Source organism: Fragaria vesca, linkage group LG5 (genome assembly GCF_000184155.1).
Source record: "Fragaria vesca subsp. vesca linkage group LG5, FraVesHawaii_1.0, whole genome shotgun sequence".
Classification (NCBI taxonomy): Eukaryota; Viridiplantae; Streptophyta; class Magnoliopsida; order Rosales; family Rosaceae; genus Fragaria; species Fragaria vesca.
The window spans coordinates 26,972,115-26,994,237 of NC_020495.1; the positions used below are offsets into that span (position 1 = coordinate 26,972,115).

Genomic DNA, 22,123 nt, shown 5'->3' on the forward strand with positions numbered 1-22,123 from the left:
CTTTTTGCTTACCTATATACTTGCCTATGCAAATATTTCCCTGACAGACCCACTAATATTTTCATGGTTGAACTGACAGTTTTACCCTTTACGCTCGTGTCGTCTTGTAGGGTTTGGTTGACTATGAGCTGTGGACTTCGTGTATATATTAATACATATATATGGTACTATGGCTGATTTGTGGGGTAAACCCGAATCTAGAATACGGGATAACGGGGCTTTGCGGTAAACCCGTATCCGGCGTCCCTTTTTGCTTACCTATGCATTTACTTCATGTCATATGAAATGACAGTTCTACCCTTTATGCTCATGTCGTCTTGTGTCCTCACGTGTCTGATTCTCCTGACGAAACCGGACAAAATAGTACGAACGATTTGGTCGACTATGAGAGCTTGAGTCCGTATATACGGTACTATGGTTTTTTTTTTTTCTAAAAGGTATATGGTACTGTGGTTGACTGCACAAATAGTTTCGGGAAAATTAGATATTGTTTTGACTTTTGTCTGCTTCTCCTAGTAGTGGTGGGTTAAGGAATAACCTACGTACGAGAAGCAGAATTAATTCACCTCCAGATTTAACCCGGAGATCTTTAATTATCTAAAATAAGACGAAACTCTAGATTTAACCCACTAAGTATCTTTAAAGGAGATCTTTAATTATCACCCTAGAATTTTGCTAGATTAGTATTATTGATTTGTCGTTAAGCTTGTAGTAAATCAAAAGCACTTATTTCTATGATACTCGTATATATTTTATTCCCATAAGACCCGTTAAATCATATGTCGTCCTCAAACTAATTAAGCTCAGCAAAGCCCTCAAACATCATCACTGCCACATTCATTGTTTATAAATAAGCTTCCAAGTAGCTTTTCTTATAGTCTAATTTCAAGAAATATGAAGCATACTGTCCTCAAACTATTTAAGCGCGCAGAGCGGCCGGATCATGATATAAGATAAACAAATGGTCGGGAGGCTAAACAAAACCTGATTTGGAGCTTTCTGTTTTGTTATTTATAGCTTGTGAATGAATGACTTCCAAGTGCCCAGCCCAAAAACTCAAAGTCCTAAGAAAAGGCCCAATACAAACTAAGAAAGGAAAGACTAGCACTATAGGTGAAGCAAGGAAACCATATCTCGATCTCGACGGGCAGCAAGGGTCTTTAGCTCTAAGGTGGAGCAAGGGAAAAATTGTTTTACCATGAGATCGAAGGAGCATTGTTGCTCATGAGAAAAGAGATCAAAGAGACAAAGAAATAGGAGAAAGAGATAGCTAGGTAAGTTATTGTGTTGAAGGGAGAGTGAGAATGTTGGTGCTGTCTTAATAAGACAGTCTTATAACCTCTCAACCAAATAAAAGACCTACATCGGCCTAATACAAGCTATGGAAGGAAACATCCATCTAAATCGACCGATATAGAATAAATGGAAAGGCAAAAAAAAAATTCCGTAAAATGAAAAACAAATATACGGAGCTCCGACGCCACCATGGAATTCAGTTGGCCGCTACAGGAGAACCCATCACTCCAATGGCAAGCACACCAGCAGTATGAGCTGCCGAGGAATGAAGCTTTCCTCCATATCTGTTGCAAAAGAGGGTAAGTCATCAAGTCGTCTATTCTCTTTTTGTCTTTTAATTCCATAATTACCTCTAAAAAAGCTTTCCTATATATTTTTTTTTATCTTTTTTTTAACGGCATTTTTTTTTGTCTTTTAAGCCGAGATTTGGAGCTAATTATTACATTATTACATTCGCATATGCATGTTAATAGCTGTAAAGTAAGAATATAATGTTGGGGTATTCGTAATGGAACAAAAAAATGTGAATCTTTACAATGTAGAGGAAGATCGATCTCTCCCTAAAGAAACAAGAATAATGACTACGAAAACTGAAGATTTACATTAACAAAACAGTATACGTACCTCAATGAATTCGAAAAAATAAAAAATAGAAAATATTGTTCCAAAACCTTTTTCTTTTGCCATGCATACATTGCTTCCTTTCGCTAGTATTTACAGATTCTCATTTTAGCTATCTCTTCTCACCAAAAAGGGAAAAAATTGAAAGACATAATTTCTACTGTTTCATTATGCTCAATCTCAGATGATGCATGAATCAACTGTCCTGCTTCTTCTTATCTATATCAGCAGGAGGCAGAAAGCTCTCAGCAGTCAAACCCCATATGTTAAAATCCACCTCATGAATCTTCCACGTTTCTTCCATCTCCCTCTTGTGGTTTGCAGACTGCTCGCCATATCTGAAAACCTTGACTCGTGTTTTTCCGCTGTGCGCAATGTTGAGTCCTTCAACGTACTTATAGTCTTGTATGAAAGACTCAGTGCTGGTTTCCCAGAACACATCTGTGTCGTCTCCCTTGTTGGTCATCCTAAGTAGCCTTGAGTCCTCGAATTGTACAAGGAGACCAGAACGTTGGCTGAAGTATCCCCATATTGTGTGGTGGATTATCTCATAGTTTGGACCCCTTTGTTGCTCGCGAATCGCCGGACTTGTTTCCAGCTTGAGTATGAAGCAGTCGTCATTGTTGATGATCTTCTCGCCGATGCACATTGCATCTGCGAATAGAAGTGCCGTGGCTCTTGGGTCCAAACCCTAAAGAAGTTTTCCAATTATTAGAACAAGCTAGAGGGTTTTGTCTGCATATTAAGTGCACTAGTAACAGTTCTGATCATGAAAATAGTTGCATCACGAATTAGAAATGAAAGCAGTTCCTACTACTATAGTCTCGTTCTGAGAAAACCTTGTCATGTATATTTTTCAGAAAGACCAACATATATGTTGAAGAATGAAAGTATACCTGGAGAAAACGACGCAAGGGTCTAGGAGGACCTTGTGAGATGGGAGTTTGTTGGTTAGAGGAATGCCGCCAAGAAAGCTTGCCATTGCTTCCACATATGACCTTGCAGCCAGACACAACAAGCTCTAAGCACCACAAGTCTGGATTCTTTTGCCAAAGCAAAAATCCACCACTCTCGGCGGCGCTCTTTTTCACCTCGAGGCTCAGGTCCCCTTGGTGAAATTCTGATGCACTAATCTTAACCTGCCCGGTAACACACATGCTGGTTACTGCGTTCAATGCCGCTTGGCCTCCCGTCGCCGCTGTGTACTGTTGCACAATGTACTTGGCAGTTGAAGCTTGCTGTAAACATGAACGAGAAAGAATCAATAGTATTCCACACCAAGACTTATTCAATTCTTTATTGATAATATATACAAGTGATCGAAACAAGTTTTATCTTCTTGATTTTGTTTGAGGCTTTGCCTTTTGTTACTTGTACCATATTTTTACTAAACACGTTTCTGAATGAGATTCATGCGGCACAGTATATGTAGTTTACAGTTTAATGCCTCAATATACAAATCTCTAGACCATCATATACATAAACACACATATATAAAGTTCCGAAACTAATGGAAAATGTTACATGCTGTTAACTGAAAATGTCAAATATTGTTAGGAATATGACCTTGTATACTTGCACAATACGTGTACCGAGAATGATTGAAGCTCTTTTTCCTATTACTTCAAAAGTGTTCGATTTAATTCAGATCGTCTTTTATCGCATGTAATTCACGGTTAGAGCTAGTTCGATTCTAATCTTATTTTTCAAGTATGTGATAGCGTGATGCTTATTCATCAAAAAAAAAAAAAAGATAGCGTAAAGCTTATTGAGCTATAAATCTCTGTGGCAAGTGATATAAGGAATTATGGATCATGCCGCAACGATATTTGATATTTGACGTAATTAAAGAAACGAAAAATGTACTATAACGAAAACGAGATATGGATTGATGACAAACCACAAAATGATATGGATTCATGGATATCCTTACAATTGAAGAATCTCTAACTGGACGGTGAACGGTATGACCCAACTGAACTTGAAGAGGGATAAGAGGAGAGCCTACAAGGTAAAGCAAGAACCGGAGCTCATTAAAACGTCCGGCAATGACCGGCGCCGACCATTTGTCGGAGGTCTGAGCCTTCATCCATGTCTGCATGTTTTGCCACCGTAAGGTGACATTGCTTCCCATACTAGTGAACATCTCTTCCGGTATAGGGACCTCGAGAACAGTCTCGAGGCCATCGTCTCTATCAATATTCGGACAAAGCTTCCTCATGTGTATAACAACGACGTCTCATGGAAGTGATCACGGCCGAGAAAGTGAAGAGATCGAGAGGAAAAGATGCGAAGAACTTAGGGCTTGATCAAACGTGTTCATCTCCTTCCTCCTAATTAATCTAGCTGATGAGGGAAAAGAGGGGCCTTTGTGGGGAAACTAGGGTGGTCGTGAATTTGCCAAAGGTTGTCCTTGCTTGTAGGTCTCATGTGGGCACGATTTATAGATGAATAATTTGATTTGTTAACTTTCTATATTAGGAGCTCGAGTCACGTTTTATATTTTCATTAAAAAATTGTAACACGTAATCAATTTCTTCAACGTAAATGGAACTTTAAGGAGAATCATCTCCAATATTCCATATGAATATGATCTTAAAATAGTTCAACTTTGGCAAATACTGCATGAGATTACGTTGTTACGTAAGCATATTTGTTGGTCAAATTTGTAACACTTCCTTCTTTTTATCGAGAATCATCACACTAGTACTTTACATGCATAGCTATGTTGACGAACGTTGAATTTTACAAAGACAGAACACAACGCATGCTATGGTATATGGAGGAAAAAAAAATGTGACAATATAATGAGAAATGACCATGTAGCAACATAAATGAGTAACTTTCTCAAGGGTTAGCTGAAAAACGTTGCTCTATTTCATCAGATTCTACCTAAAACGTGAGAAGAGAAGATGGGGTGGGTGTGAATCAACTCATCAAACTCAATACTCCCATATATTTTATGAGCTTGTTTATAACATGAGCTTGTTTATAACAAAGAGAACTAGCTTTGAATGATTGAACTTGGTCTCTGATTGAAGTAGTAAAATACGCCAAGAACTTGACCTCTTACGTCCTCGTGGTGCTTCCTGGTTCGTCTCTTTTTCCAAGCACCGTGAAGCACCCAGGTGTCCTCTTTCAACCGCCCAGATATTCTTGATTTGGAAAGGTCGGCTTACCAAAGGAGTTTCCACATCAAGGAAACCAGATACTTTCAAAAAATCAAGGAAACCAGATACTTCCAAAAAAAAATCAAAGGGAACCAGATTAGTATCACCCGCCAAAATGATCCTTCTCACCCCTACACCCATCCTCTGCATGCCACGCATTCATACTCTATGGTCTGAAGCCGCCACGTTAGATTACGTGGTGTAGTAGCTCACACATGATGACCCGAAGCCTCATCGCTTTGCTTTGTATATAAACCCTTAACGTCGTCCTCAGCACCATTCTCATTTGCACTGGATGTTTGGAACTGATAAATCTCTTTCTCGATCTTTCTGTTTCTGAATAACCATGGAAGGCGCATCGCAGCTGCTACGGATTGGAAGGAAATCATCAATAGAAAGTGAGCCGAGAACGCTAGGGTTTCATCAAATCAAGTATGCAAGGGTAAGTATTTCATATAAGGTTTCTGGGTTTCTAATTCTGCGTATGAGTTTTGTTTCCTTCTTCTTCGTTTTTCCCGGGTTTTATGGTGATGATCATGGTTTTGATATGGCAGGAGGCAGCTGAGTATGTAATGAATACAAAGAATATAGAAGAAGCAGAGCGCATTTTCACCGAGGTAATTCTTGCCTTCTTGGTTCAGGATATGTATATAACAGGAAAACCCATTGATCTATAATGGCCATGGTTTCACGGACTTTGAAATTTCATACAAGTCGTGCATATATGTTCTTTCTGTAAGTGCTAAGACGATCATAGAATCTCTCCCTCTCTAGGATGCCGGATTGCAAACGATTCGTTTAGTTTAGTGAAAGTATATGTGTTGTAGAATTTGTGCTATAATTCAGTGTAAAAATGGTGGTATTGCATGTGCATCGATCTTCCCTTGTTTCCAATTAGTACTGTGCGACTCTCCTGAAACTAAGATTTTAGTGTCAAAACCAAATTTTAGGCTAGAGTTTTATAGTTAGGGTCATAATTAAGCTAATTACTTGTGGCTTAATTTGCAGGGGTTGGTGCCGGTGGCGAGTGGGATTACTGTGATGAAGCAAAATGGAGACGAAGTGACGGATTCGGTGGAGGAATTTGAGTATTCAGCACATCATTTCCGATTATCAGAACTAAGGGATGTAGTAACAGCCCCATTTTAGGTGGCTTTAATTTGCGTTCGAACCAGAGCTAGAAAGTTCTACACAATGGATGTAAATATCTTTTGTTACATCAATCTTTGTAATTTTCACTTAGTTTCATGATACCAGAAGAGTTTCGAAGTGATGTGAAGTCCCATGGCTGGCCTTCTTAGGTAGTCTCGTGACGGACCTTCATAGCTTTGTGATCCTGAAGAGCTTTGCTAGCCCATGCCATGTGATCTTCTTGTAAATATCCGGAGGAGTTTCCTTGTAAATATGATCAGTTTTGATGTTACTAAATTTTCTTTTTGTTATATTATCAAGTAATTAAAAACAGAGAATAGCTAATCAGTAATCACCATCGAGTTTAATTAATAACATGAAATCATGGACTTTTATACCAATATAGGAAAATATCAGGTCGAACTAGCCATGCCATGGGCAGGTTGAAGAAGCCATCTGTTTCTTGCGCACGCCTTCGTTTCGACCTTTTGCTGCTTCCTGCTCGTTTTACGATTATGATCGAGATGAAACTGCCAAGTATGTGTCGGTTGTCAAATATGGGTTTAGTGCTCGAAGATTCTATTATATGCAATGCATAAAATAAAAGCTAACACCCTCATTTTTATTATTAACACATCCTATTTATTTTCATATCTACATATTTTATTTTTATTATAAGTTAGTCGTTTGAATTTGTTTCATGTTGTTATCATGGTGGAGTGTGTTAATAGTATCACTTTAAGCCTAAAATAAAAATTAAAGAGTGTCCCATGCATAATAAAGTACTCGATTAGCCGTGTCACTTGAACAACTAAAACTTTTCAATCACCCTAGCTAGCTACTAATTCCACCAGCCACCATCTGAAGATGATTTTTAACATTTTATGGTTTGCATTGTGGTTTTTCCGTCTTAGAAGAAGCGTGGTGGGAGACCTATGGGGAGTAATAACCATCCTAAGGTTGCGAGTATTGGTGGTGTACGTGAATGTTGGGAAACTGGCTAAGCAATCCCATTAAAGAGGAAGCCGAAGTTTGGTCTATGCCCCCTTTGCATAGGGTGGTTTCAGATGTAGGAAAAATAAGTAGGCAAATTGCTTGATACGCTCGGACCTCTTCCTAACAACGGCGTTTTTTGGTTCTTTGATTATGGGTTGTTGTCAAAGACATGTTATACTGAGTCTCTAAATTCATGTCAAGATCCATAGTAAACTATTACGTGCCTTTAACTATCATTATTTTAATAGATTAACGTTTAATTCGTTAAAAAAAAACATTGATATAATTTAAAGAATAACCGATTTAATTATCAAAATTGTTATTTGATCTATAAAATGAATTATTGAAATTGGACAACCAGTCAATACAGTTTAGTTAATTAACATAAATATCTGTTAATAAATTAGAGGTCGTGAATTTGACGTACAACAGACTCATTATGACACATTAGTTATTTATTTGAAAAACATAAAATTGGGCAACCAATTTCGTCGGTGCAGTCCTTACAGTTTGGCCAGAACCCGAACCGATACCCAGTCCACATCTACTCGAATCACTAAAATAAACCAAACGCCAAGTCGGTGATAAAAAATATTACTAATCTGAGAAAATACAAAGACAAAGTCTAGATCATGCGCCATCCAACGGCCAGAAATTCCCCGCCTTCCGCCCCCTAAAAATTAAAATCTAATGATGTCAACTCAATCAAAAACATAATACAATGTGGTGGGGGCACAGTAACACTCTACACCTCCCCACCCTCTTTCCCTGAAACAGCAAAATCCACAAAGCAGAGAAAAGAACCTCTCTCCATCACTCCACTCCTTTCCCAATCTCACAGTCCACATCACAATGTGAAAATCCCACACCTGGGTTTTACAACGAAGCTAAAAATAGCAATACCCAACTCAAAATTCTAGTGCCCTAAATTGGAAAATCGGAGTTTCGTCTCTTGATCGGAGATGAAGGATGACGATGGCCTCCCGACGACGACGGCGGCGGCCAAGAAGGATAGCTCCGATTCGAGCCTCGGGAAAGGCAGGTACAAGTTCTGGGCATTGGCGGCGATTTTGCTCCTCGCGTTCTGGTCTATGTTCACCGGCACCGTCACGCTCCGGTGGTCCGCCGGCAACCTTAACCGCTTCTCCGACGAATTTGATTCCCCTATTCACGACGATCTCGATGTTCTCGTGAGTGTTTAGGTTTTGTGGAGCTTGTGATTGGGGTGGGGTTGAGTTGGATCTCTCTGATATGTGATTGTGTTGCAGGAAATGGAGGAGAGGGAGAAGGTGGTGGAGCACATGTGGGATGTGTACACTAATAGCCGTCGGATCAGATTGCCCAGATTCTGGCAAGAGGCCTTTGAGGCTGCTTATGAGGACTTGACCAGTGACCTTCCTGGTGTTCGTGACTCTGCCATTTCCGAGATCGCCAAGATGTCTGTGCGATCCGTCGATCTGGATCCACCTCCGGTCCAATCTGCTGTGAGTTTTCCTCCCTTTTTGTCTTAGCCATTCAAGCTTATCGAAACTACATTGTTGTTTAGGAAGTTTTTAAGTTCGACTAGTGATGGTAAGATTGTTTGGTAGTTAACTTTGAATACCGATGAAGCAATGTAGTGTAACTGTACAGGATCTTTGTTTTTGTTTTATATTATTTCAGAGTTTGGGGTTAAGTAGAAAGCTTGCAAAATTGGCTTTTCGTGAAATGAACATTTGTTACTTGGCATTAGCATCTATTCAATTGTGAGTATAAGATGGTTAAGTTTCTGCTGCATTATCACTCTTCCTGTTTGTTTATACCACTAGGGTATGGCGTGAAGGCTTGTTGTAGATTACAACTGTTATTATTGTATTAGTTTCGTTCTTGTTGGATTGTTCAATTCCACTGGGGATGGTTTGAACCCTGGCCCCTGCACCCTTCTGACTTTTTTATGCTGCCATCATTTCTCTCCTAGTGTCAGTATAAGATATCTAAGTGGCAGATATGAAGTCGTAAGACTGCTGAAAGAGTGGAAAGCATATATGCGGTATCTGTAGTTATACATAGTGTTAGCACCAAGCAACTTAGCATCTAGAAGGTTTGTAACTACTCCCTATAACAGTACTTGGAAACTTACACACCTGGTCTGACTGTTTGATTAAGATCCATAAATCTATCTCTGTTCAGTTATACATAGAGTATGATCCAACCACAGGCGTGACAAGTAACAACTCATATTGTGGTCGGATTGGGTTGTGTTTCTATCACCATCTTGCTTTTGGCATTTGACAACAAGACTTGGTGATTGTAGGCTCACAAAGGAACTATTTACTGAGAGTTGAGTTTCACCCTATGTGTGAGGTAACTGATTCATTTTGCGAATGCAACTCAGATGCAGAGTTAACTGTTCAGAGTAGGACAGAATGAGAGACGTGCAGGTTACTTAGTAGGATCTGTATCTGTGCACTAACTTGGTTAAAGGAAGTCAAGTTCAGATTCAGCCACTTCCAGTACATTGGACACATGTGACATGTTATGTTGAGATGTGTTGGATGCTCATACACATCTCGTGTGATTTATACCATTTGGAAGAGATGATTGAGATAGGCTCTTCTTATTGGATTACATGTTCTAGCTGGCTTCCTTTGATTTTCCAATTTTGTCTGGTTTTGTTTTTGCATCATCATGCAAAACCAAACTAAACCCAAGAAGTTGTGGTTTTTTGCATGGGACAAGGATTTTATATCAAAACCTGATCACTTCGGTGTTATAGAGATAAAGGTCTATCTAGCTACCTCCCAGATCACTTGCATTATGCTAGTTTTCCATTGCTTTGCGGTTAAAGAGTAATTAGCATCGGATAATCTTCTCATATATCCGTGGGTGACCTGTACATAATATTTTTTTATGCATGATGTTTTATTCTGTGAGGATGTTCAAATGCCTGCCAGATGTCTTTATAACAAACTTGCTGCTTATGGTTTTAAGCGTCTTTTAATATGTTTGTGTTTTGAAAATAATATTTTGATGTCAGTCCATTTGTGAAACATAGTCATTTAGTTTCTTGGCATGACATGTTAATCGTGACCTTAAGCAATATGATTACCTTGTGCACTCAAAAAACACAGACATAGAGTTGCTGTTTGAATCTTGAGCAACTTCCCACCTTGTGAATTCCTGTATCTTATAACAGGCATAAATTTATGTATTGTAAAGATTTAACAAGTTTCTTCTTTTCATATCAGAGTGCACGAGAATTTACAAAAGCACTGAAGCATCCAGATAAAGCTAGGGAACTCTTGCCCTCAACGAGCAGTGGTCGATGATTTGTACCCGGGTTCAAGTCTACCTCCTTCATCCTGAAATTACAACTGCTCATGTGCTGCCCAAAGTTTGCGAGTGGTGGTGATGTGTAGTCATACTCAATTCATGTTTTCATAGGGAACAAAAAATCTTAAACAATGTATTGAATTAGGTTCTCATTGTTCCAGTTTTGGATATCACAATCTTGCCATGTTAGTAGTAAAACTGAAACAACCTGTCAAGTAGATGAGTGAAAGGTGCAGTAATATTGATATTGATATTTATTCTTATAAAGTTCAGAGTGAAAAGAAATTTCTTAAGCCTCCTCACCTTCCACTGCCTTGTCATCTGGATACCAATTGTTGTTTATTGTCTTATAGAACATCCACAGCTCTGTAATTCTTAAATTTTATGGTCATTTTAACAGACTCGATCAAAGGGGAGATAAGTTCGTGCTATTCTCAATATGATTTCCTCATTTGACAAACCTAGAGTTAACATGTGAGAAAAAGGGTTTTCAATGGTACATTGCAATGTTAGACTAGGGTTGGTACCTAGATGAACTCGCTCACTTAGACCAAGAGTTGGTCGATTTGGTCTATCTGTGGCTTTTATAGTGTTTCGGAGTGTTGAAATTTCAAAACCAGCTCGCTCGTCTAGACCAAGTGTTTGTCGCGCTTGTCTATCTAAGCTTCTCTATAATGTTTCCAAGAATCGCGTTAGTACATTTAGAAGGTCAGTGTAGGAAATTGGCATGTATATATTAGTTGACCCCTAAATAAAGGTGGACCATTGTGAAGAAGAAATTTGGCGTGAGCAAACCAGGGAAGTAAGAAAAATGAAGTGTCCGTACTGCTCGGGCGGACAAGGGCGGTGTGCGACAACAACCTCCCGTCGTTCCATCACGGAGTGCACCTCCTGCGGGCGCGTGGTGGAAGAGCGCCAATCCCAATTCCACCACCTCTTCCACCTACGCGCCCAAGACACCCCTCTCTGCCTTGTCACCTCCGACCTCCCAACCCCACCTCCTCCGCCACCTCAAAACGACGACGTTCCAGACGACTCCGAAGAAGACCCTTTCGAGCCCACGGGCTTCATCACCGCCTTCTCCACCTGGTCCCTCGAGCCCAGCCCTCTCTACCTCCGCTCCTCCCTCTCCTTCTCCGGCCACCTCGCCGAGCTCGAGCGCGTGCTTGAACTCTCCTCCGCGTCGTCGACGTCCTCCACCGTCGTGGTGGATAATCTCAGGGCGTATATGCAGATTATCGATGTAGCTTCGATTTTGGGATTGGATTATGATATTTCGGACCACGCGTTTCAGTTGTTTAGGGATTGTTGCTCCACTACTTGCTTGAGGAATCGCAGCGTTGAAGCCCTAGCTACTGCTGCTTTGGTCCAGGCCATTCGGGAGGCCCAAGAGCCCAGGACCCTTCAGGTACTCAATTCTAGACCTTTCGATTTTGGTAATCGTAATTATTCAACGTTAATTGAAGTGCTAATTAGGTTTCTAATTATAATTGAGGTTCATTGTTGGTGAATTGTAGTATAATGTAGCACTAGTTGTACTGTTTAGGTGAATTAGTTGAAGCCGTTTCTGTTACTGATTGCTGTTACCGATGGATTGCATTTTGTGGTTTCTAGTTCATGATTTGGCTGTTTGATTCTGTAATGCAGGAGATATCAATTGCGGCTAATGTAGCTCAGAAGGAAATTGGTAAGTACATCAAGATACTTGGGGAAGCACTTCAGCTGAGTCAGCCTATCAACAGCAATTCCATATCGGTTCATATGCCAAGGTTTTGCACTCTCCTCCAGCTCAATACGTCCGCTCAGGTACTTTTGTTTTGGTCCAGAATTTGGGACTTGAGCTGTTGGCTGATTTTACCTTACTTAATTTGGGTATTCTGCTGGCATGAGCCTTGATGTTATTTTGTTATATGGTTGTTGAAGGAAACACATATGACATTGTTTATGATTTTTTGTTTATGTTCCAGACTAGAGTGAGTAATTTGGAAATTTTTTCTCAAGGTGAAATTATTTCACGACTGCTCGGGCACAATGTTTGCCAGATTCTAGCTTAAGAAAGAGTAGTTTGGTAGTTTCCATCTTCAAGAACAATTCACATACTAGTTTATAAACCACCTTGAGAATCTGTTTAATGAGTCTCTTATTGGCTCTACTGGCATATTTTCATTGTATGGAGTGACGTTGTAATCCTCACTTGTTTATGGATTCATGCGTGGTGACTTAAATCTGAACTTCAACGTAACTTTAGATCGACTGAAGTGTTGTCTTGATAGTCTGACCATGTTATATCACATCTGGTTAAGCACAATATCTGCTAGATTTTTTTAGTTTTCATTTTAGTGGAAGCCAAATGATAATAGTAAAGCATAACGTTGTTCAGAATTAAAGCACAGTTTCATAAACCCTGGAAACATGGCATTTAGTTTATTAATCACCTTCAGAATGTGTTTGAAGAGTTTCTTATTTCTTTACTGGCATCTTGCAATGTCTTCAAATTCAATGTATGGGGATGAAGGTATTCCTGAGAGGAATTGGTTTGGCTTAGTGTCTTTAGTTATGATGTATGTTGATGGTGCTGTACTTCAACTGACTGAATTGTTGTCTTGATTAAGTCTGACCATTATTCACATTATTTTGTAGAAACTGGCAACTCATATTGGGGAGGTTGTTATCAACAAATGCTTCTGCACTCGCAGAAACCCCATTAGCATTTCTGCGGCTGCTATATATCTAGCTTGCCAGCTTGAAGACAAGCGAAAAACGCAAGCAGAGATTTGTAAGGTGACTGGACTTACCGAAGTCACTCTCCGGAAAGTCTACAAAGAACTCTTGGAGAATTGGGATGATCTACTCCCATCTAATTATACACCTGCTGTTCCTCCAGAAAGAGCATTTCCTACTACTGTAATCGCTTCAGGACGATCTTCATCACTGAAAGTTGATTTACCTGAACTACCCGTTTATTTGGACAGAGAGAAGCAACCGGAGATAAGGCCTGACAAACCACATGAAGGATTAGATATGAACGTTGAACCCGCCGAAGAAGAGGATTTTGACAGTAGAGGTAATTCTCAAGGTGCACAGCCAACAGTGATGAACCTTTCAGCACTTTTGTGGCAACCCCAGGGTCCATTTGTCAATCCTGGAAGCGCTGCAGTACTAAACGCACAGAATATTGCCGTAGGAATGGACATTGATATGCCACAGAGAAACCAACACCTAGAGCAGAAGTCAGACAAGGACGCAAAGGGTTCTAGTAGTAGTCGAAATCCAGCCTCCAGTGTTAGTTCACTTACGAGGCAGTTTCGATACCCACCTTCATCAGGTTCCTCTCCAACTGTTCAGTATGTGCTTCCACCAAAGCTTGGACCAGGCTATACTGAGCTTAGAGGCAGCAGGGTTCAAAACGGAAGTGAAAATTCCAAACAAAGTGGGGATGCCTGAGTGGTACATGTGATTCTTATGTTGTATATAAGCCTAAGACGTGACACATTATTAGCTTCATGGTCAATTAAATTTACCAATATTTCCGGTGCACTAGGTAATCTCATACTCAAAGTCCCACCTTAATTATGGTGCTCACGCATTTCACTATTGCTGACTCGTTTTTGTTTTTTGGTCAGTATATGGTTGAAAACGCCGTGTCGTCCGGAAGATGCCAACACCAAAACAGTGTCGTACTCATCAATCATCGTCATGCGTCAGGTAAGCACCGTGGCAACCTCGTAATTATTTCAAATCACACGGGCAAATACACATCTCTCCCCGATATTTACACCAAGGTGACGTGTCGTTCATGCGCGTCCCTACAAACAAACACACCAACCTGCAATCTCTACCGTCCAACACCTCCACGTCAGCGATCCGCGCGTACCAAATCCGACGGCTCATGATTGCGCAATAATACCAATAGTCGGGAAGGTTCAGCCCCCCGAACCCTAGCCACGCGAAAGACTTCCGAGCCCTCCTTCAAAGAGGTTTATCCCACTCGCCCAATACGAAGAGGAGAGAGAAAATTAGAAAGACAAACCCACGAAAAAAAAAAAAAAGAAGAGGCCTTTTTCTCTCTTCTCTGTTGCTCCTGAAGCATCTCCAGCTTTGCAGAAGAGAGTCCGTACATCTCAAAAACAATTAGGGTTTTAAGAAAGAGAGGGGGATTAGGGGTATCAATTCGGTGTCGTTTTGATGTTTTCAATTGGGAATTGGGGCTGAAACTAGAGTTGGAGAGTTAGGGATTCCAATTCGGTGTCGTTTTTGTTGAAATTTTGTTGAGAATTTGGAGGGGAGAGGTTTGTGAGGTTTGTTTTGTATGAGATAAGAAACCGTTTGGCTATTTTGATGGACGAGATCTGGGAGCGAGCCATTGAGACAGCTCTAGACGGCGAGACGGACCTAGCCTCGGCTCGAGTCCTGACTCTAGATGGAGCAGTGAAGTGCGTCCAGGGCCGGCTACCCCCACCGGGTCTTCTAGAGAAGTTCCAAAACCTTCAGCATCTCTCGATTGCAAACGTCGGCGTTTCGTCGCTGGAGCAGTTCCCGAGGCTGCGGAACCTCCAGTCGCTGATACTCTCGGATAATCGAATCGCTGGCGGGCTTGAGTTTCTGGTGGAAGCTGGGCTGGACTCGCTGCGGGATTTGGATTTGTCGAATAATCGGATTCAGTATATTGAAGATCTAGCGCCGCTGGCGCAGCTGAAGCTGACGTCGCTTGATCTGTATGAGTGTCCGGTGACGAGGATCAAGGATTACCGATCTAGGGTTTTCGGATTGATCAAGTCGTTGAAGTATTTGGATAAGATGGATGCGGAGGAGAACGAGCCGCCGGAGAGCGAGGATGAGGAGGAGGAGGATGAAGAAGATGAGGATGACCCCGGGAGTGGGGAAATCGACGGCGAAGATCGGCCGTCAAGGATGAGTAATGGCCACAGTGAGGCGGCTGAGGGGGTCGTGGATGTGGATGAGGATGATGAGAGTGATGCAGATGAGGAGGAGACTTTGACTGCCACTAGGGTGAATGGACATAATCACCCCACGGAGAATGGGTTCCGGGTTGCTCCTGTGGCCGGGGAGAATGGAGAAGAGGATGAGGAGGATGACGATGAAAACTACTCGGCGGAGGAGATAGATGAGGAGGATAGTGAGGATGATGAGGTGGTGGAGGTGCATGAGATTGAGAGTAGTGATGATGATGAAGATGGGGTTGAGGATGATGACGAGGATGATGACGAGGACGATGATGATGAAGATGATGAGGAGGAGGAAGTGGACAATGATGAGGGGGGTTTGGTGGTGCCGGAGGGTACAGGGAGGTTAACAAGCACAGAAGGGGAGATTGATGGCCATGAGCAGGGAGAGGATGACGGGGATGAAGATGATAATGGAGAGACTGGGGAGGAGGAGCTGGGTGTTGAAGAAGAGGGGCCATATGAAGTTGAGGATGAAGATGGTGAGGAAGAGGTGAGAGCTCCTTCTCTTTATATTATTATGCCTGATTCGTATCTATAGCTTGCTCTGATTTTTTTGGGTGCGTAGTTTTACTGCTTTTATGATTGATTGTTGCAAACTAATGTTTGTTTAGTTCCCTGCAGAGAATGAGAAACATTGCGCCTGAAGTGATCATATAATTGTAGTTATGTCATGCAATAACTGCTTCATGTTGGGTGAAATTGGTTGCTTGATATTTATGCTTGTATTTCTTGATTGGTTTCTCTTTAGATTTTCTGCTCTGATCCCAAGTCTTTGGCTGTTCTACTTAATTTTTGGTAAATTTATTAGCTTTTAATTAATTTTTTGTCCTTTTGAATATGAAAATTTTGTTTTCACAATTCTGCAACACTTGGGAGTCCAAAACATTCGGGAAAAAACATCTATTTGTGGTATATTAACATTTGGGAAAACATATTTTTGTAGTATAGTCCCGACTCTTTTCAAAATATGGGGCAAACATGTTTTCGTTAAACTGCTGTTTGATTTTGAATCGTCACCAATCTTCTTTTTCTGTTAGAAACTTGCTTTCAAGCCCCATCTGATTTCATGGTTCTGATGTAGTTTCATGGTTTTTGAATCTGCTGAGCATACATAAGCTATTGAAAATTTCATATGTATCTTTTTGACAGGGATTAATCCAAAGTCCCCTTTTCTATTTCTTATATTTTGTTTTCTTCCAAGCATACATATGCTATGGAAAATTCCATAAATTCTATCATGTTGATATGGATAAATATCCAAAGTTTTGTTCTTATATTTTTGTTCTGGTTTCTTTTGTATTGTGATATGATTTGTGGTTCTGTTTGTTATAATTTGATATGTCATGGTAAGAAGTCGACAGAAAGTAATAAACCTTGTTCTGCTGTTCTGATAGCTCTTTTGCTAGTACCTGAATTTGAGGAGTAAGTTCTGCTCAGTAAAACCAGTTTATATTGATATGATTAATATTTGATATGTAGACTTTGTAAAGTAGGACTGTGCTGGTGAGATTCATTAGGTTCTGGTTGTGCTGTTCTTGTGATGGATCCCTTGATAATAATTTGATGTTTGCCTCGGAAATTTTTAGATCCTATTTTCCTGGATGTACATGTGTACTGAATTTGAGTCGATATTAATTGGTCCGCCTTGTTTTTCTTATTATCATTGCTAATATAATCTTTGAAATTTATGAGCTCACAGAAATATAAATTGGAATTGCAGGAGGAAGACTTTGGCGGAGGTTACTTAATGCAACCAGTGGCACAGGCTGAGGAAGAAGATGCTGGCGTCAGTGACATGGACGCAGAAAATGAAGACGGTGAGGGTGAAGAGGACGAGGAGGAAGTTGAAGAGGATGACGACAATGATGTTCAGGTTCTGCCTCCCTCCTCCTCTTCACAGATGAAGAGAAAAAGAGATGAAGCTGCAGATTCAGATGACAATGGTGAGGATGACGAGGAAGATGATGATGTGGTTGAGTACAGCAAGTCTTCGAAGAAGCACCGTTGACGCTCAGTGGATGCCTCGGCTGAATGTTTATGTGTTCTTGATGCCTTTTGTTCTTGGCTTGGAAACAGAGAAGAAACTCAGATTTAGATTAGATTGGTTGGTGGGTTAGAGAGAGAGAGAGAACGGTTAGTTATTTTCATGGATCTTCCTGGACAAACATAATATATGATGATTATGATGGTGTGTTAAGGAAAGAGTCGTTGCGTCCTTGGATGCAATGGAGCTTTTGAATTTTCAAAAAGTCGTTGGTGTTTTGACCCCTCCTTACATATATGTAGCCGTTACTGTATGGTGATTTCAAATGGCAGTTATTGGCGGTTCTGGTTCGGAAGGAGTCAGTTTCAATAGGGAGGGGGAGTAATATGGAGGGAAAATTGAGGGACTCAAAATTCTTGTTGTTTTTGGTTATGTTTGTCCAACCAGGTCTTTTTTTTTTGTTGGAGAAAAAAGGGCTTATGTACACTGCCTTGTAGATAGTTTTTATGAAATGAATGATGTTCCATTGGATCAAGTTGGCTCCTGGGTCTTTCTTTATGTGCTCCTCTACTTTCTTTTTTTTTTTTTGGTGTTGGGCAGGTGGTGACGTGTAAATTGTTTGTGTTTTTTTGTATATTTTACAAGGTGGCAAATGATTGCGAGAGGTAAAGACATGTGACATTGGACCTAATGGTCTTTAATCTCAAAGCCAAAAGGAAATGGTACACACCATATATGATGCATTGGGTACTTGTACCTCAGAGTTACCCCAGAAGCTGATGTGGTTGTGTTCTATTGGTTGAACAGGGGAAATGGTTATATGACTGTAGTGTAGGAAATAGAAGCCAGATCCATCCAGCTGAACTAGTCGACGACATTGCCTCAAAAGCGCTTTAAAGCAAAGCAACTTTCCGCAACTCCTTTACTAGTGCATCCAGTTATACTATATACTAAACCATAGTTAACTGTTCATATCATAAGTATATGAACAGTGAAATTATTTTATTTTTTATTTTTTTCTAAAACATGTAATTTAGATATTTTTAGATAGGCTCTCTCTCGGTAAAGATTTTTTTGCCCTCCATTTTTTACGTTTCTTCTACATCATGAATCTTACAAATCAAAATAATTAGAGCATTTATATTTTGGGTAGAATACAAGATTAGATGTTTTATTGTATAGAAGTTATTTTTGTGATAGCTCTTATACATATGTAGAATATGCATAATGTGGATATTACACCGCGCCAAAGGGCGGGTATACTAACCATTTTGCCTCTGTTATTTTTAAGAAACCATAATATTGTCATTAATCTTAGATATATAATCAATATAACAGCTGGGTATAATTTGCATGTATAACATTCTATGAAGTACATATCAGAAACATTTATATCAATCAATTAACTCATTGACCAACTCCATAACGTTGTTTTTGGATAAAGTAGAAATTTCAAAATCATGGGAATTACAATTCCATGAATTTAAATCCTATTAATTGAGAATTTCATTATTTGAATTTCATAATGTGTCCGTAGAAATTTTAAAACCATTAGAATTACAATTCCATGAATTTAAATTCTATTAATTAAGAATTTCATTATTTAGATTTCATAATGTAGAGTTTTAAAATGACAAGAATTTGTATTCAGACTAACCTTAGTTAATGGAATTGACAAATGTTTTTGTCGGTGAGCCGTGGCTTGGTTGGTTAAGGTGTTTAACTGATAACTTTGAGGTCATGGGTTCAAACCTCACTGACATATGTAGGGTGTGTGAGTTATTAATAAAACTTTAAAAAAAAAATGGAATTGACAAATGACGCTTATTTTGTGAGGAATTCAAGTCGGGAATTTAAGCTCCTAAATTTCACGATTATTTTCCCGTGAAAATTGCTAATTCCACGGGATAAGTATCCAAACGAGAGAAACCGTCCTTAGAAATTGAGAATTCATTATATTTGATTAAATTCTCAGGAATTCACCCACATCCAAACACACCGTAAATGTATGCACCGCATCAAGACGCGGGTATAATTCTAGTAACACAAGTGCTGAATTGCCTGGTGGTCTCTCTGAGACCAAAGGCCGCTGTAAAAAAAATTCCTCCTTTTTCTCTCTACATTTTTCTCTTTTTAAGCCGTGGTCTTCTTCTTCTTTCTTCAAGCATAAGAAAAAAGAAAATTATTCTCTTTCTTTTATCAAATTAAATAATATATTAAAAATAGACACCAGGCATAATATTACAAGAACTAAAAAAATGAATTGTTGCCTAGTAATCCAGTACCCTATCTTTATAAGTGAGATGTCGTAAGTTAAAAAATCAAATAATTTTTTGACTCATATCGCACATGAAATTGTGTTACTTTCATATTGTGAATTACAATTAGTCAAATCATGGTTGGTCTTAAAATGAGTCACATCGACGAGTTGGGTAAATATATCGAACCAATATCTGACCAATGACTCGGTTGGATAAGGTATTTAGAGTAGATTGAGTTCAGACAAATCGAGCTAATCACCAACTCCCCCTCTCTCAGACTCTTGCATCTTTCTCTAACCTCAAAAATGTTGCTTCTTACACCAGCATCCACTTCTCTTTTGTCACACCCAGCAAATGGTCGCAATGTCACATACAGAACAAGCACAACCAGATTCCACACCCGACTCAAGGTCATATCCATGGCCAAGCAAACTAGCGAAGAAACCAGCAGCACAACCACAGAGAAAATAGCTATAGCCGGCGGCTTAGTCTCCAACCCTGTCATTGGTTGGTCCCTCTACACTCTCAAGACCACCGGGTGCGGCCTGCCTCCCGGACCCGGCGGCTCCATTGGTGCACTTGAAGGTGTGAGCTACCTAGCTGTGCTGGGAATAGTTGGTTGGTCTTTGTACACCAAGACCAAAACAGGTTCAGGTCTCCCTAATGGACCATTTGGGTTGTTGGGTGCTGTTGAGGGTCTGTCTTACTTGTCTTTGCTTGCCATTTTGGTTGTGTTTGGGATTCAGTTTGTTCAGCAGGGCTCCATTCCAGGACCCCTCCCAACTGATCAGTGCTTTGGATGAAGATGAAGATGATGATAATGTGAGATTATGGGCCACTACGATCCTATCTTGTGTTTGTGGCCAAGCTTTGTCTGTCCTGGGATTTAAAGTATTCTACTACAGTCCGGTTTAGGTTATGTAAGAGCCTCTGATTCTACTATTCAGAATTTCAGATGTTGTTCACTTGTTCCTTCAGTTTTATTGTGGTGTGCGGTTTACCTACCTAATTTGGTTTCCAACTATATATAGGAGCTTCAATATATAGAGTGCCGCTCTAAGACTAACCGGGTATATTGTGTTACATGTTCTGTTTGGCACCGTGTGATGTAGTCTTTCCAAATGAATGAAATTTTCTTTCGATTAAAAAAAAAAAAAAAAAACCTGCTCTATATTTCTAACTTTTAGACTCAAACAATAATTTAAAGACTATCAGACAACAAATTGTAATTTATCTTTATTGTTACGAAATTAAAAATAATTTTAAATAGTGACATAACCAATTACAATTCTACTCAAATGTATCGTTAAACACCATTTGGTGTGGTAAAGTTGGTCGAGTTGATAGCATGAAACCCCATGTCTAGTGTTGAGCGTAACTCCCACCAGCTCGTGCCCAATAGGTTTGAGAGTTTTTCGGGTTCGTGTGCTATCGTCTGGAGATAATATTATTTTGCTCGGATACTCTTGTAGACCTTGGGCGAAATAAAAGATTTGGGCAATGCACACCCATCTAGTGTGGAGTTGCATACTAAAAACATCGTTGAATGACTTTTGTGATGCGAGACCAACCCCATTGGCATTCAATCCTTACTTGTAACGAGCCATACACTATCCCAATGTATTATTCGTAATTATCACCAACTTGTACCTGTAAGTAGCATGCAAGAGTGTAACCAACTCAATTAACCTTCAAATCCTGACCCGTATGGAATCTCAATCTCTATGTATTACTCGCAACACTAGGATGAGAGTTGGGGAGCCGGGGTGGATATAGGGCTCATGATTCAAAGTGTTTGCAGTAGGCTATTAACTATTAAGTGGATAAAGAAAATGCCCAATTATTTTTTCTATGAGAGCCCAATTTAGTTCACTTGCATAATATAAACTATAAAGTGCAACTCCATTCATCAGACCAATAAAAGCCCAAAACTATGATCTGTTCATTCATTCTTTTTTTAATACAAAGGTTAGAACGGCAACCCCACGTTATAACTATTAATGAAAGGGGGGACATTTGCCTAAATCTCATATTATAACATCCTAACATATTAGGCATGTCTACAAAATCTAAACATTCTAGCAAACACCATTTAACAAATAATGCATCATTGGATACTCTATTTGCTTTATAAACTTGGCGACATACCGAAAAAATACCACTCATACAAACCATAAGTTACTATGTCTATCAGCTTTCCGGCTATGATGCCATTGGAAGTTACCAATGACCCTCAGTTTCATTTTACCACTAGAAGGCTGCGACTATTTGACCAAACAAATAACTCGTCGTCTCATTAGGACAAATATTGCATCGTGTGTGCACTCTCTAGAACATAGCCCACTAGTATCCAAAACCACTAAAAAACAAGAAAGTAAAAACCAA

General features: G+C 39.8%; 6 protein-coding genes across 6 annotated transcripts; 5 read left to right on the plus strand and 1 right to left on the minus strand.

The window, feature by feature from the left end:
* Positions 1–2,100: 2,100 nt before the first annotated feature.
* On the minus strand, positions 2,101–4,278 carry LOC101302078. The gene is made up of 3 exons (XM_004300573.1): positions 3,851–4,278; positions 2,814–3,155; positions 2,101–2,608 (listed from the first exon to the last, which is right to left on the minus strand). The coding sequence occupies exons 1-3, from the start codon at positions 4,136–4,138 to the stop codon at positions 2,114–2,116; spliced, it is 1,125 nt and encodes a 374-aa protein (XP_004300621.1). The 5' UTR covers positions 4,139–4,278; the 3' UTR covers positions 2,101–2,113.
* A 1,087-nt stretch (positions 4,279–5,365) lies between these two features.
* LOC101302658 lies at positions 5,366–6,528 on the plus strand. Its single transcript, XM_004300575.1, has 3 exons — positions 5,366–5,529; positions 5,642–5,704; positions 6,096–6,528. Exons 1-3 carry the CDS (start codon positions 5,434–5,436, stop codon positions 6,234–6,236), a joined length of 300 nt encoding a protein of 99 aa, XP_004300623.1. The 5' UTR covers positions 5,366–5,433; the 3' UTR covers positions 6,237–6,528.
* Positions 6,529–7,917: 1,389 nt separating this feature from the next.
* LOC101302363 lies at positions 7,918–10,834 on the plus strand. The gene is made up of 3 exons (XM_004300574.1): positions 7,918–8,404; positions 8,483–8,698; positions 10,442–10,834. Exons 1-3 carry the CDS (start codon positions 8,177–8,179, stop codon positions 10,520–10,522), a joined length of 525 nt encoding a protein of 174 aa, XP_004300622.1. The 5' UTR covers positions 7,918–8,176; the 3' UTR covers positions 10,523–10,834.
* Positions 10,835–11,303: 469 nt separating this feature from the next.
* LOC101302943 lies at positions 11,304–14,437 on the plus strand. The gene is made up of 4 exons (XM_004300576.1): positions 11,304–11,934; positions 12,174–12,332; positions 13,167–14,067; positions 14,150–14,437. The coding sequence occupies exons 1-3, from the start codon at positions 11,338–11,340 to the stop codon at positions 13,968–13,970; spliced, it is 1,560 nt and encodes a 519-aa protein (XP_004300624.1). The 5' UTR covers positions 11,304–11,337; the 3' UTR covers positions 13,971–14,067; positions 14,150–14,437.
* An 88-nt stretch (positions 14,438–14,525) lies between these two features.
* Positions 14,526–17,965, plus strand: LOC101303231 (acidic leucine-rich nuclear phosphoprotein 32-related protein-like). Its single transcript, XM_004300577.1, has 2 exons — positions 14,526–15,983; positions 17,214–17,965. Exons 1-2 carry the CDS (start codon positions 14,865–14,867, stop codon positions 17,499–17,501), a joined length of 1,407 nt encoding a protein of 468 aa, XP_004300625.1. The 5' UTR covers positions 14,526–14,864; the 3' UTR covers positions 17,502–17,965.
* Positions 17,966–19,943: 1,978 nt separating this feature from the next.
* LOC101303521 lies at positions 19,944–20,782 on the plus strand. The gene has a single exon (XM_004300578.1). The coding sequence runs from the start codon at positions 20,044–20,046 to the stop codon at positions 20,539–20,541; it is 498 nt and encodes a 165-aa protein (XP_004300626.1). The 5' UTR covers positions 19,944–20,043; the 3' UTR covers positions 20,542–20,782.
* Positions 20,783–22,123: the final 1,341 nt, after the last annotated feature.

Excerpts from the sequence above, each read along its gene's own strand:
- LOC101302078 (XM_004300573.1), bottom strand. The coding sequence starts at position 4,138 with ATGAGGAAGCTTTGTCCGAATATTGATAGAGACGATGGCCTCGAGACT. Across the intron at positions 3,156-3,850 it reads CAGTTAGAGATTCTTCAATT|CAAGCTTCAACTGCCAAGTA; the intron begins GTAAGGATATCC and ends TCATGTTTACAG. Across the intron at positions 2,609-2,813 it reads CCTTGCGTCGTTTTCTCCAG|GGTTTGGACCCAAGAGCCAC; the intron begins GTATACTTTCAT and ends AAACTTCTTTAG.
- LOC101302658 (XM_004300575.1), top strand. The coding sequence starts at position 5,434 with ATGGAAGGCGCATCGCAGCTGCTACGGATTGGAAGGAAATCATCAATA. Across the intron at positions 5,530-5,641 it reads ATCAAATCAAGTATGCAAGG|GAGGCAGCTGAGTATGTAAT; the intron begins GTAAGTATTTCA and ends TTGATATGGCAG. Across the intron at positions 5,705-6,095 it reads CAGAGCGCATTTTCACCGAG|GGGTTGGTGCCGGTGGCGAG; the intron begins GTAATTCTTGCC and ends CTTAATTTGCAG.
- LOC101302363 (XM_004300574.1), top strand. The coding sequence starts at position 8,177 with ATGAAGGATGACGATGGCCTCCCGACGACGACGGCGGCGGCCAAGAAG. Across the intron at positions 8,405-8,482 it reads ACGACGATCTCGATGTTCTC|GAAATGGAGGAGAGGGAGAA; the intron begins GTGAGTGTTTAG and ends ATTGTGTTGCAG. Across the intron at positions 8,699-10,441 it reads CACCTCCGGTCCAATCTGCT|AGTGCACGAGAATTTACAAA; the intron begins GTGAGTTTTCCT and ends TTTTCATATCAG.
- LOC101302943 (XM_004300576.1), top strand. The coding sequence starts at position 11,338 with ATGAAGTGTCCGTACTGCTCGGGCGGACAAGGGCGGTGTGCGACAACA. Across the intron at positions 11,935-12,173 it reads AAGAGCCCAGGACCCTTCAG|GAGATATCAATTGCGGCTAA; the intron begins GTACTCAATTCT and ends TCTGTAATGCAG. Across the intron at positions 12,333-13,166 it reads AGCTCAATACGTCCGCTCAG|AAACTGGCAACTCATATTGG; the intron begins GTACTTTTGTTT and ends ATTATTTTGTAG.
- LOC101303231 (XM_004300577.1), top strand. The coding sequence starts at position 14,865 with ATGGACGAGATCTGGGAGCGAGCCATTGAGACAGCTCTAGACGGCGAG. Across the intron at positions 15,984-17,213 it reads ATGAAGATGGTGAGGAAGAG|GAGGAAGACTTTGGCGGAGG; the intron begins GTGAGAGCTCCT and ends TTGGAATTGCAG.
- LOC101303521 (XM_004300578.1), top strand. The coding sequence starts at position 20,044 with ATGTTGCTTCTTACACCAGCATCCACTTCTCTTTTGTCACACCCAGCA.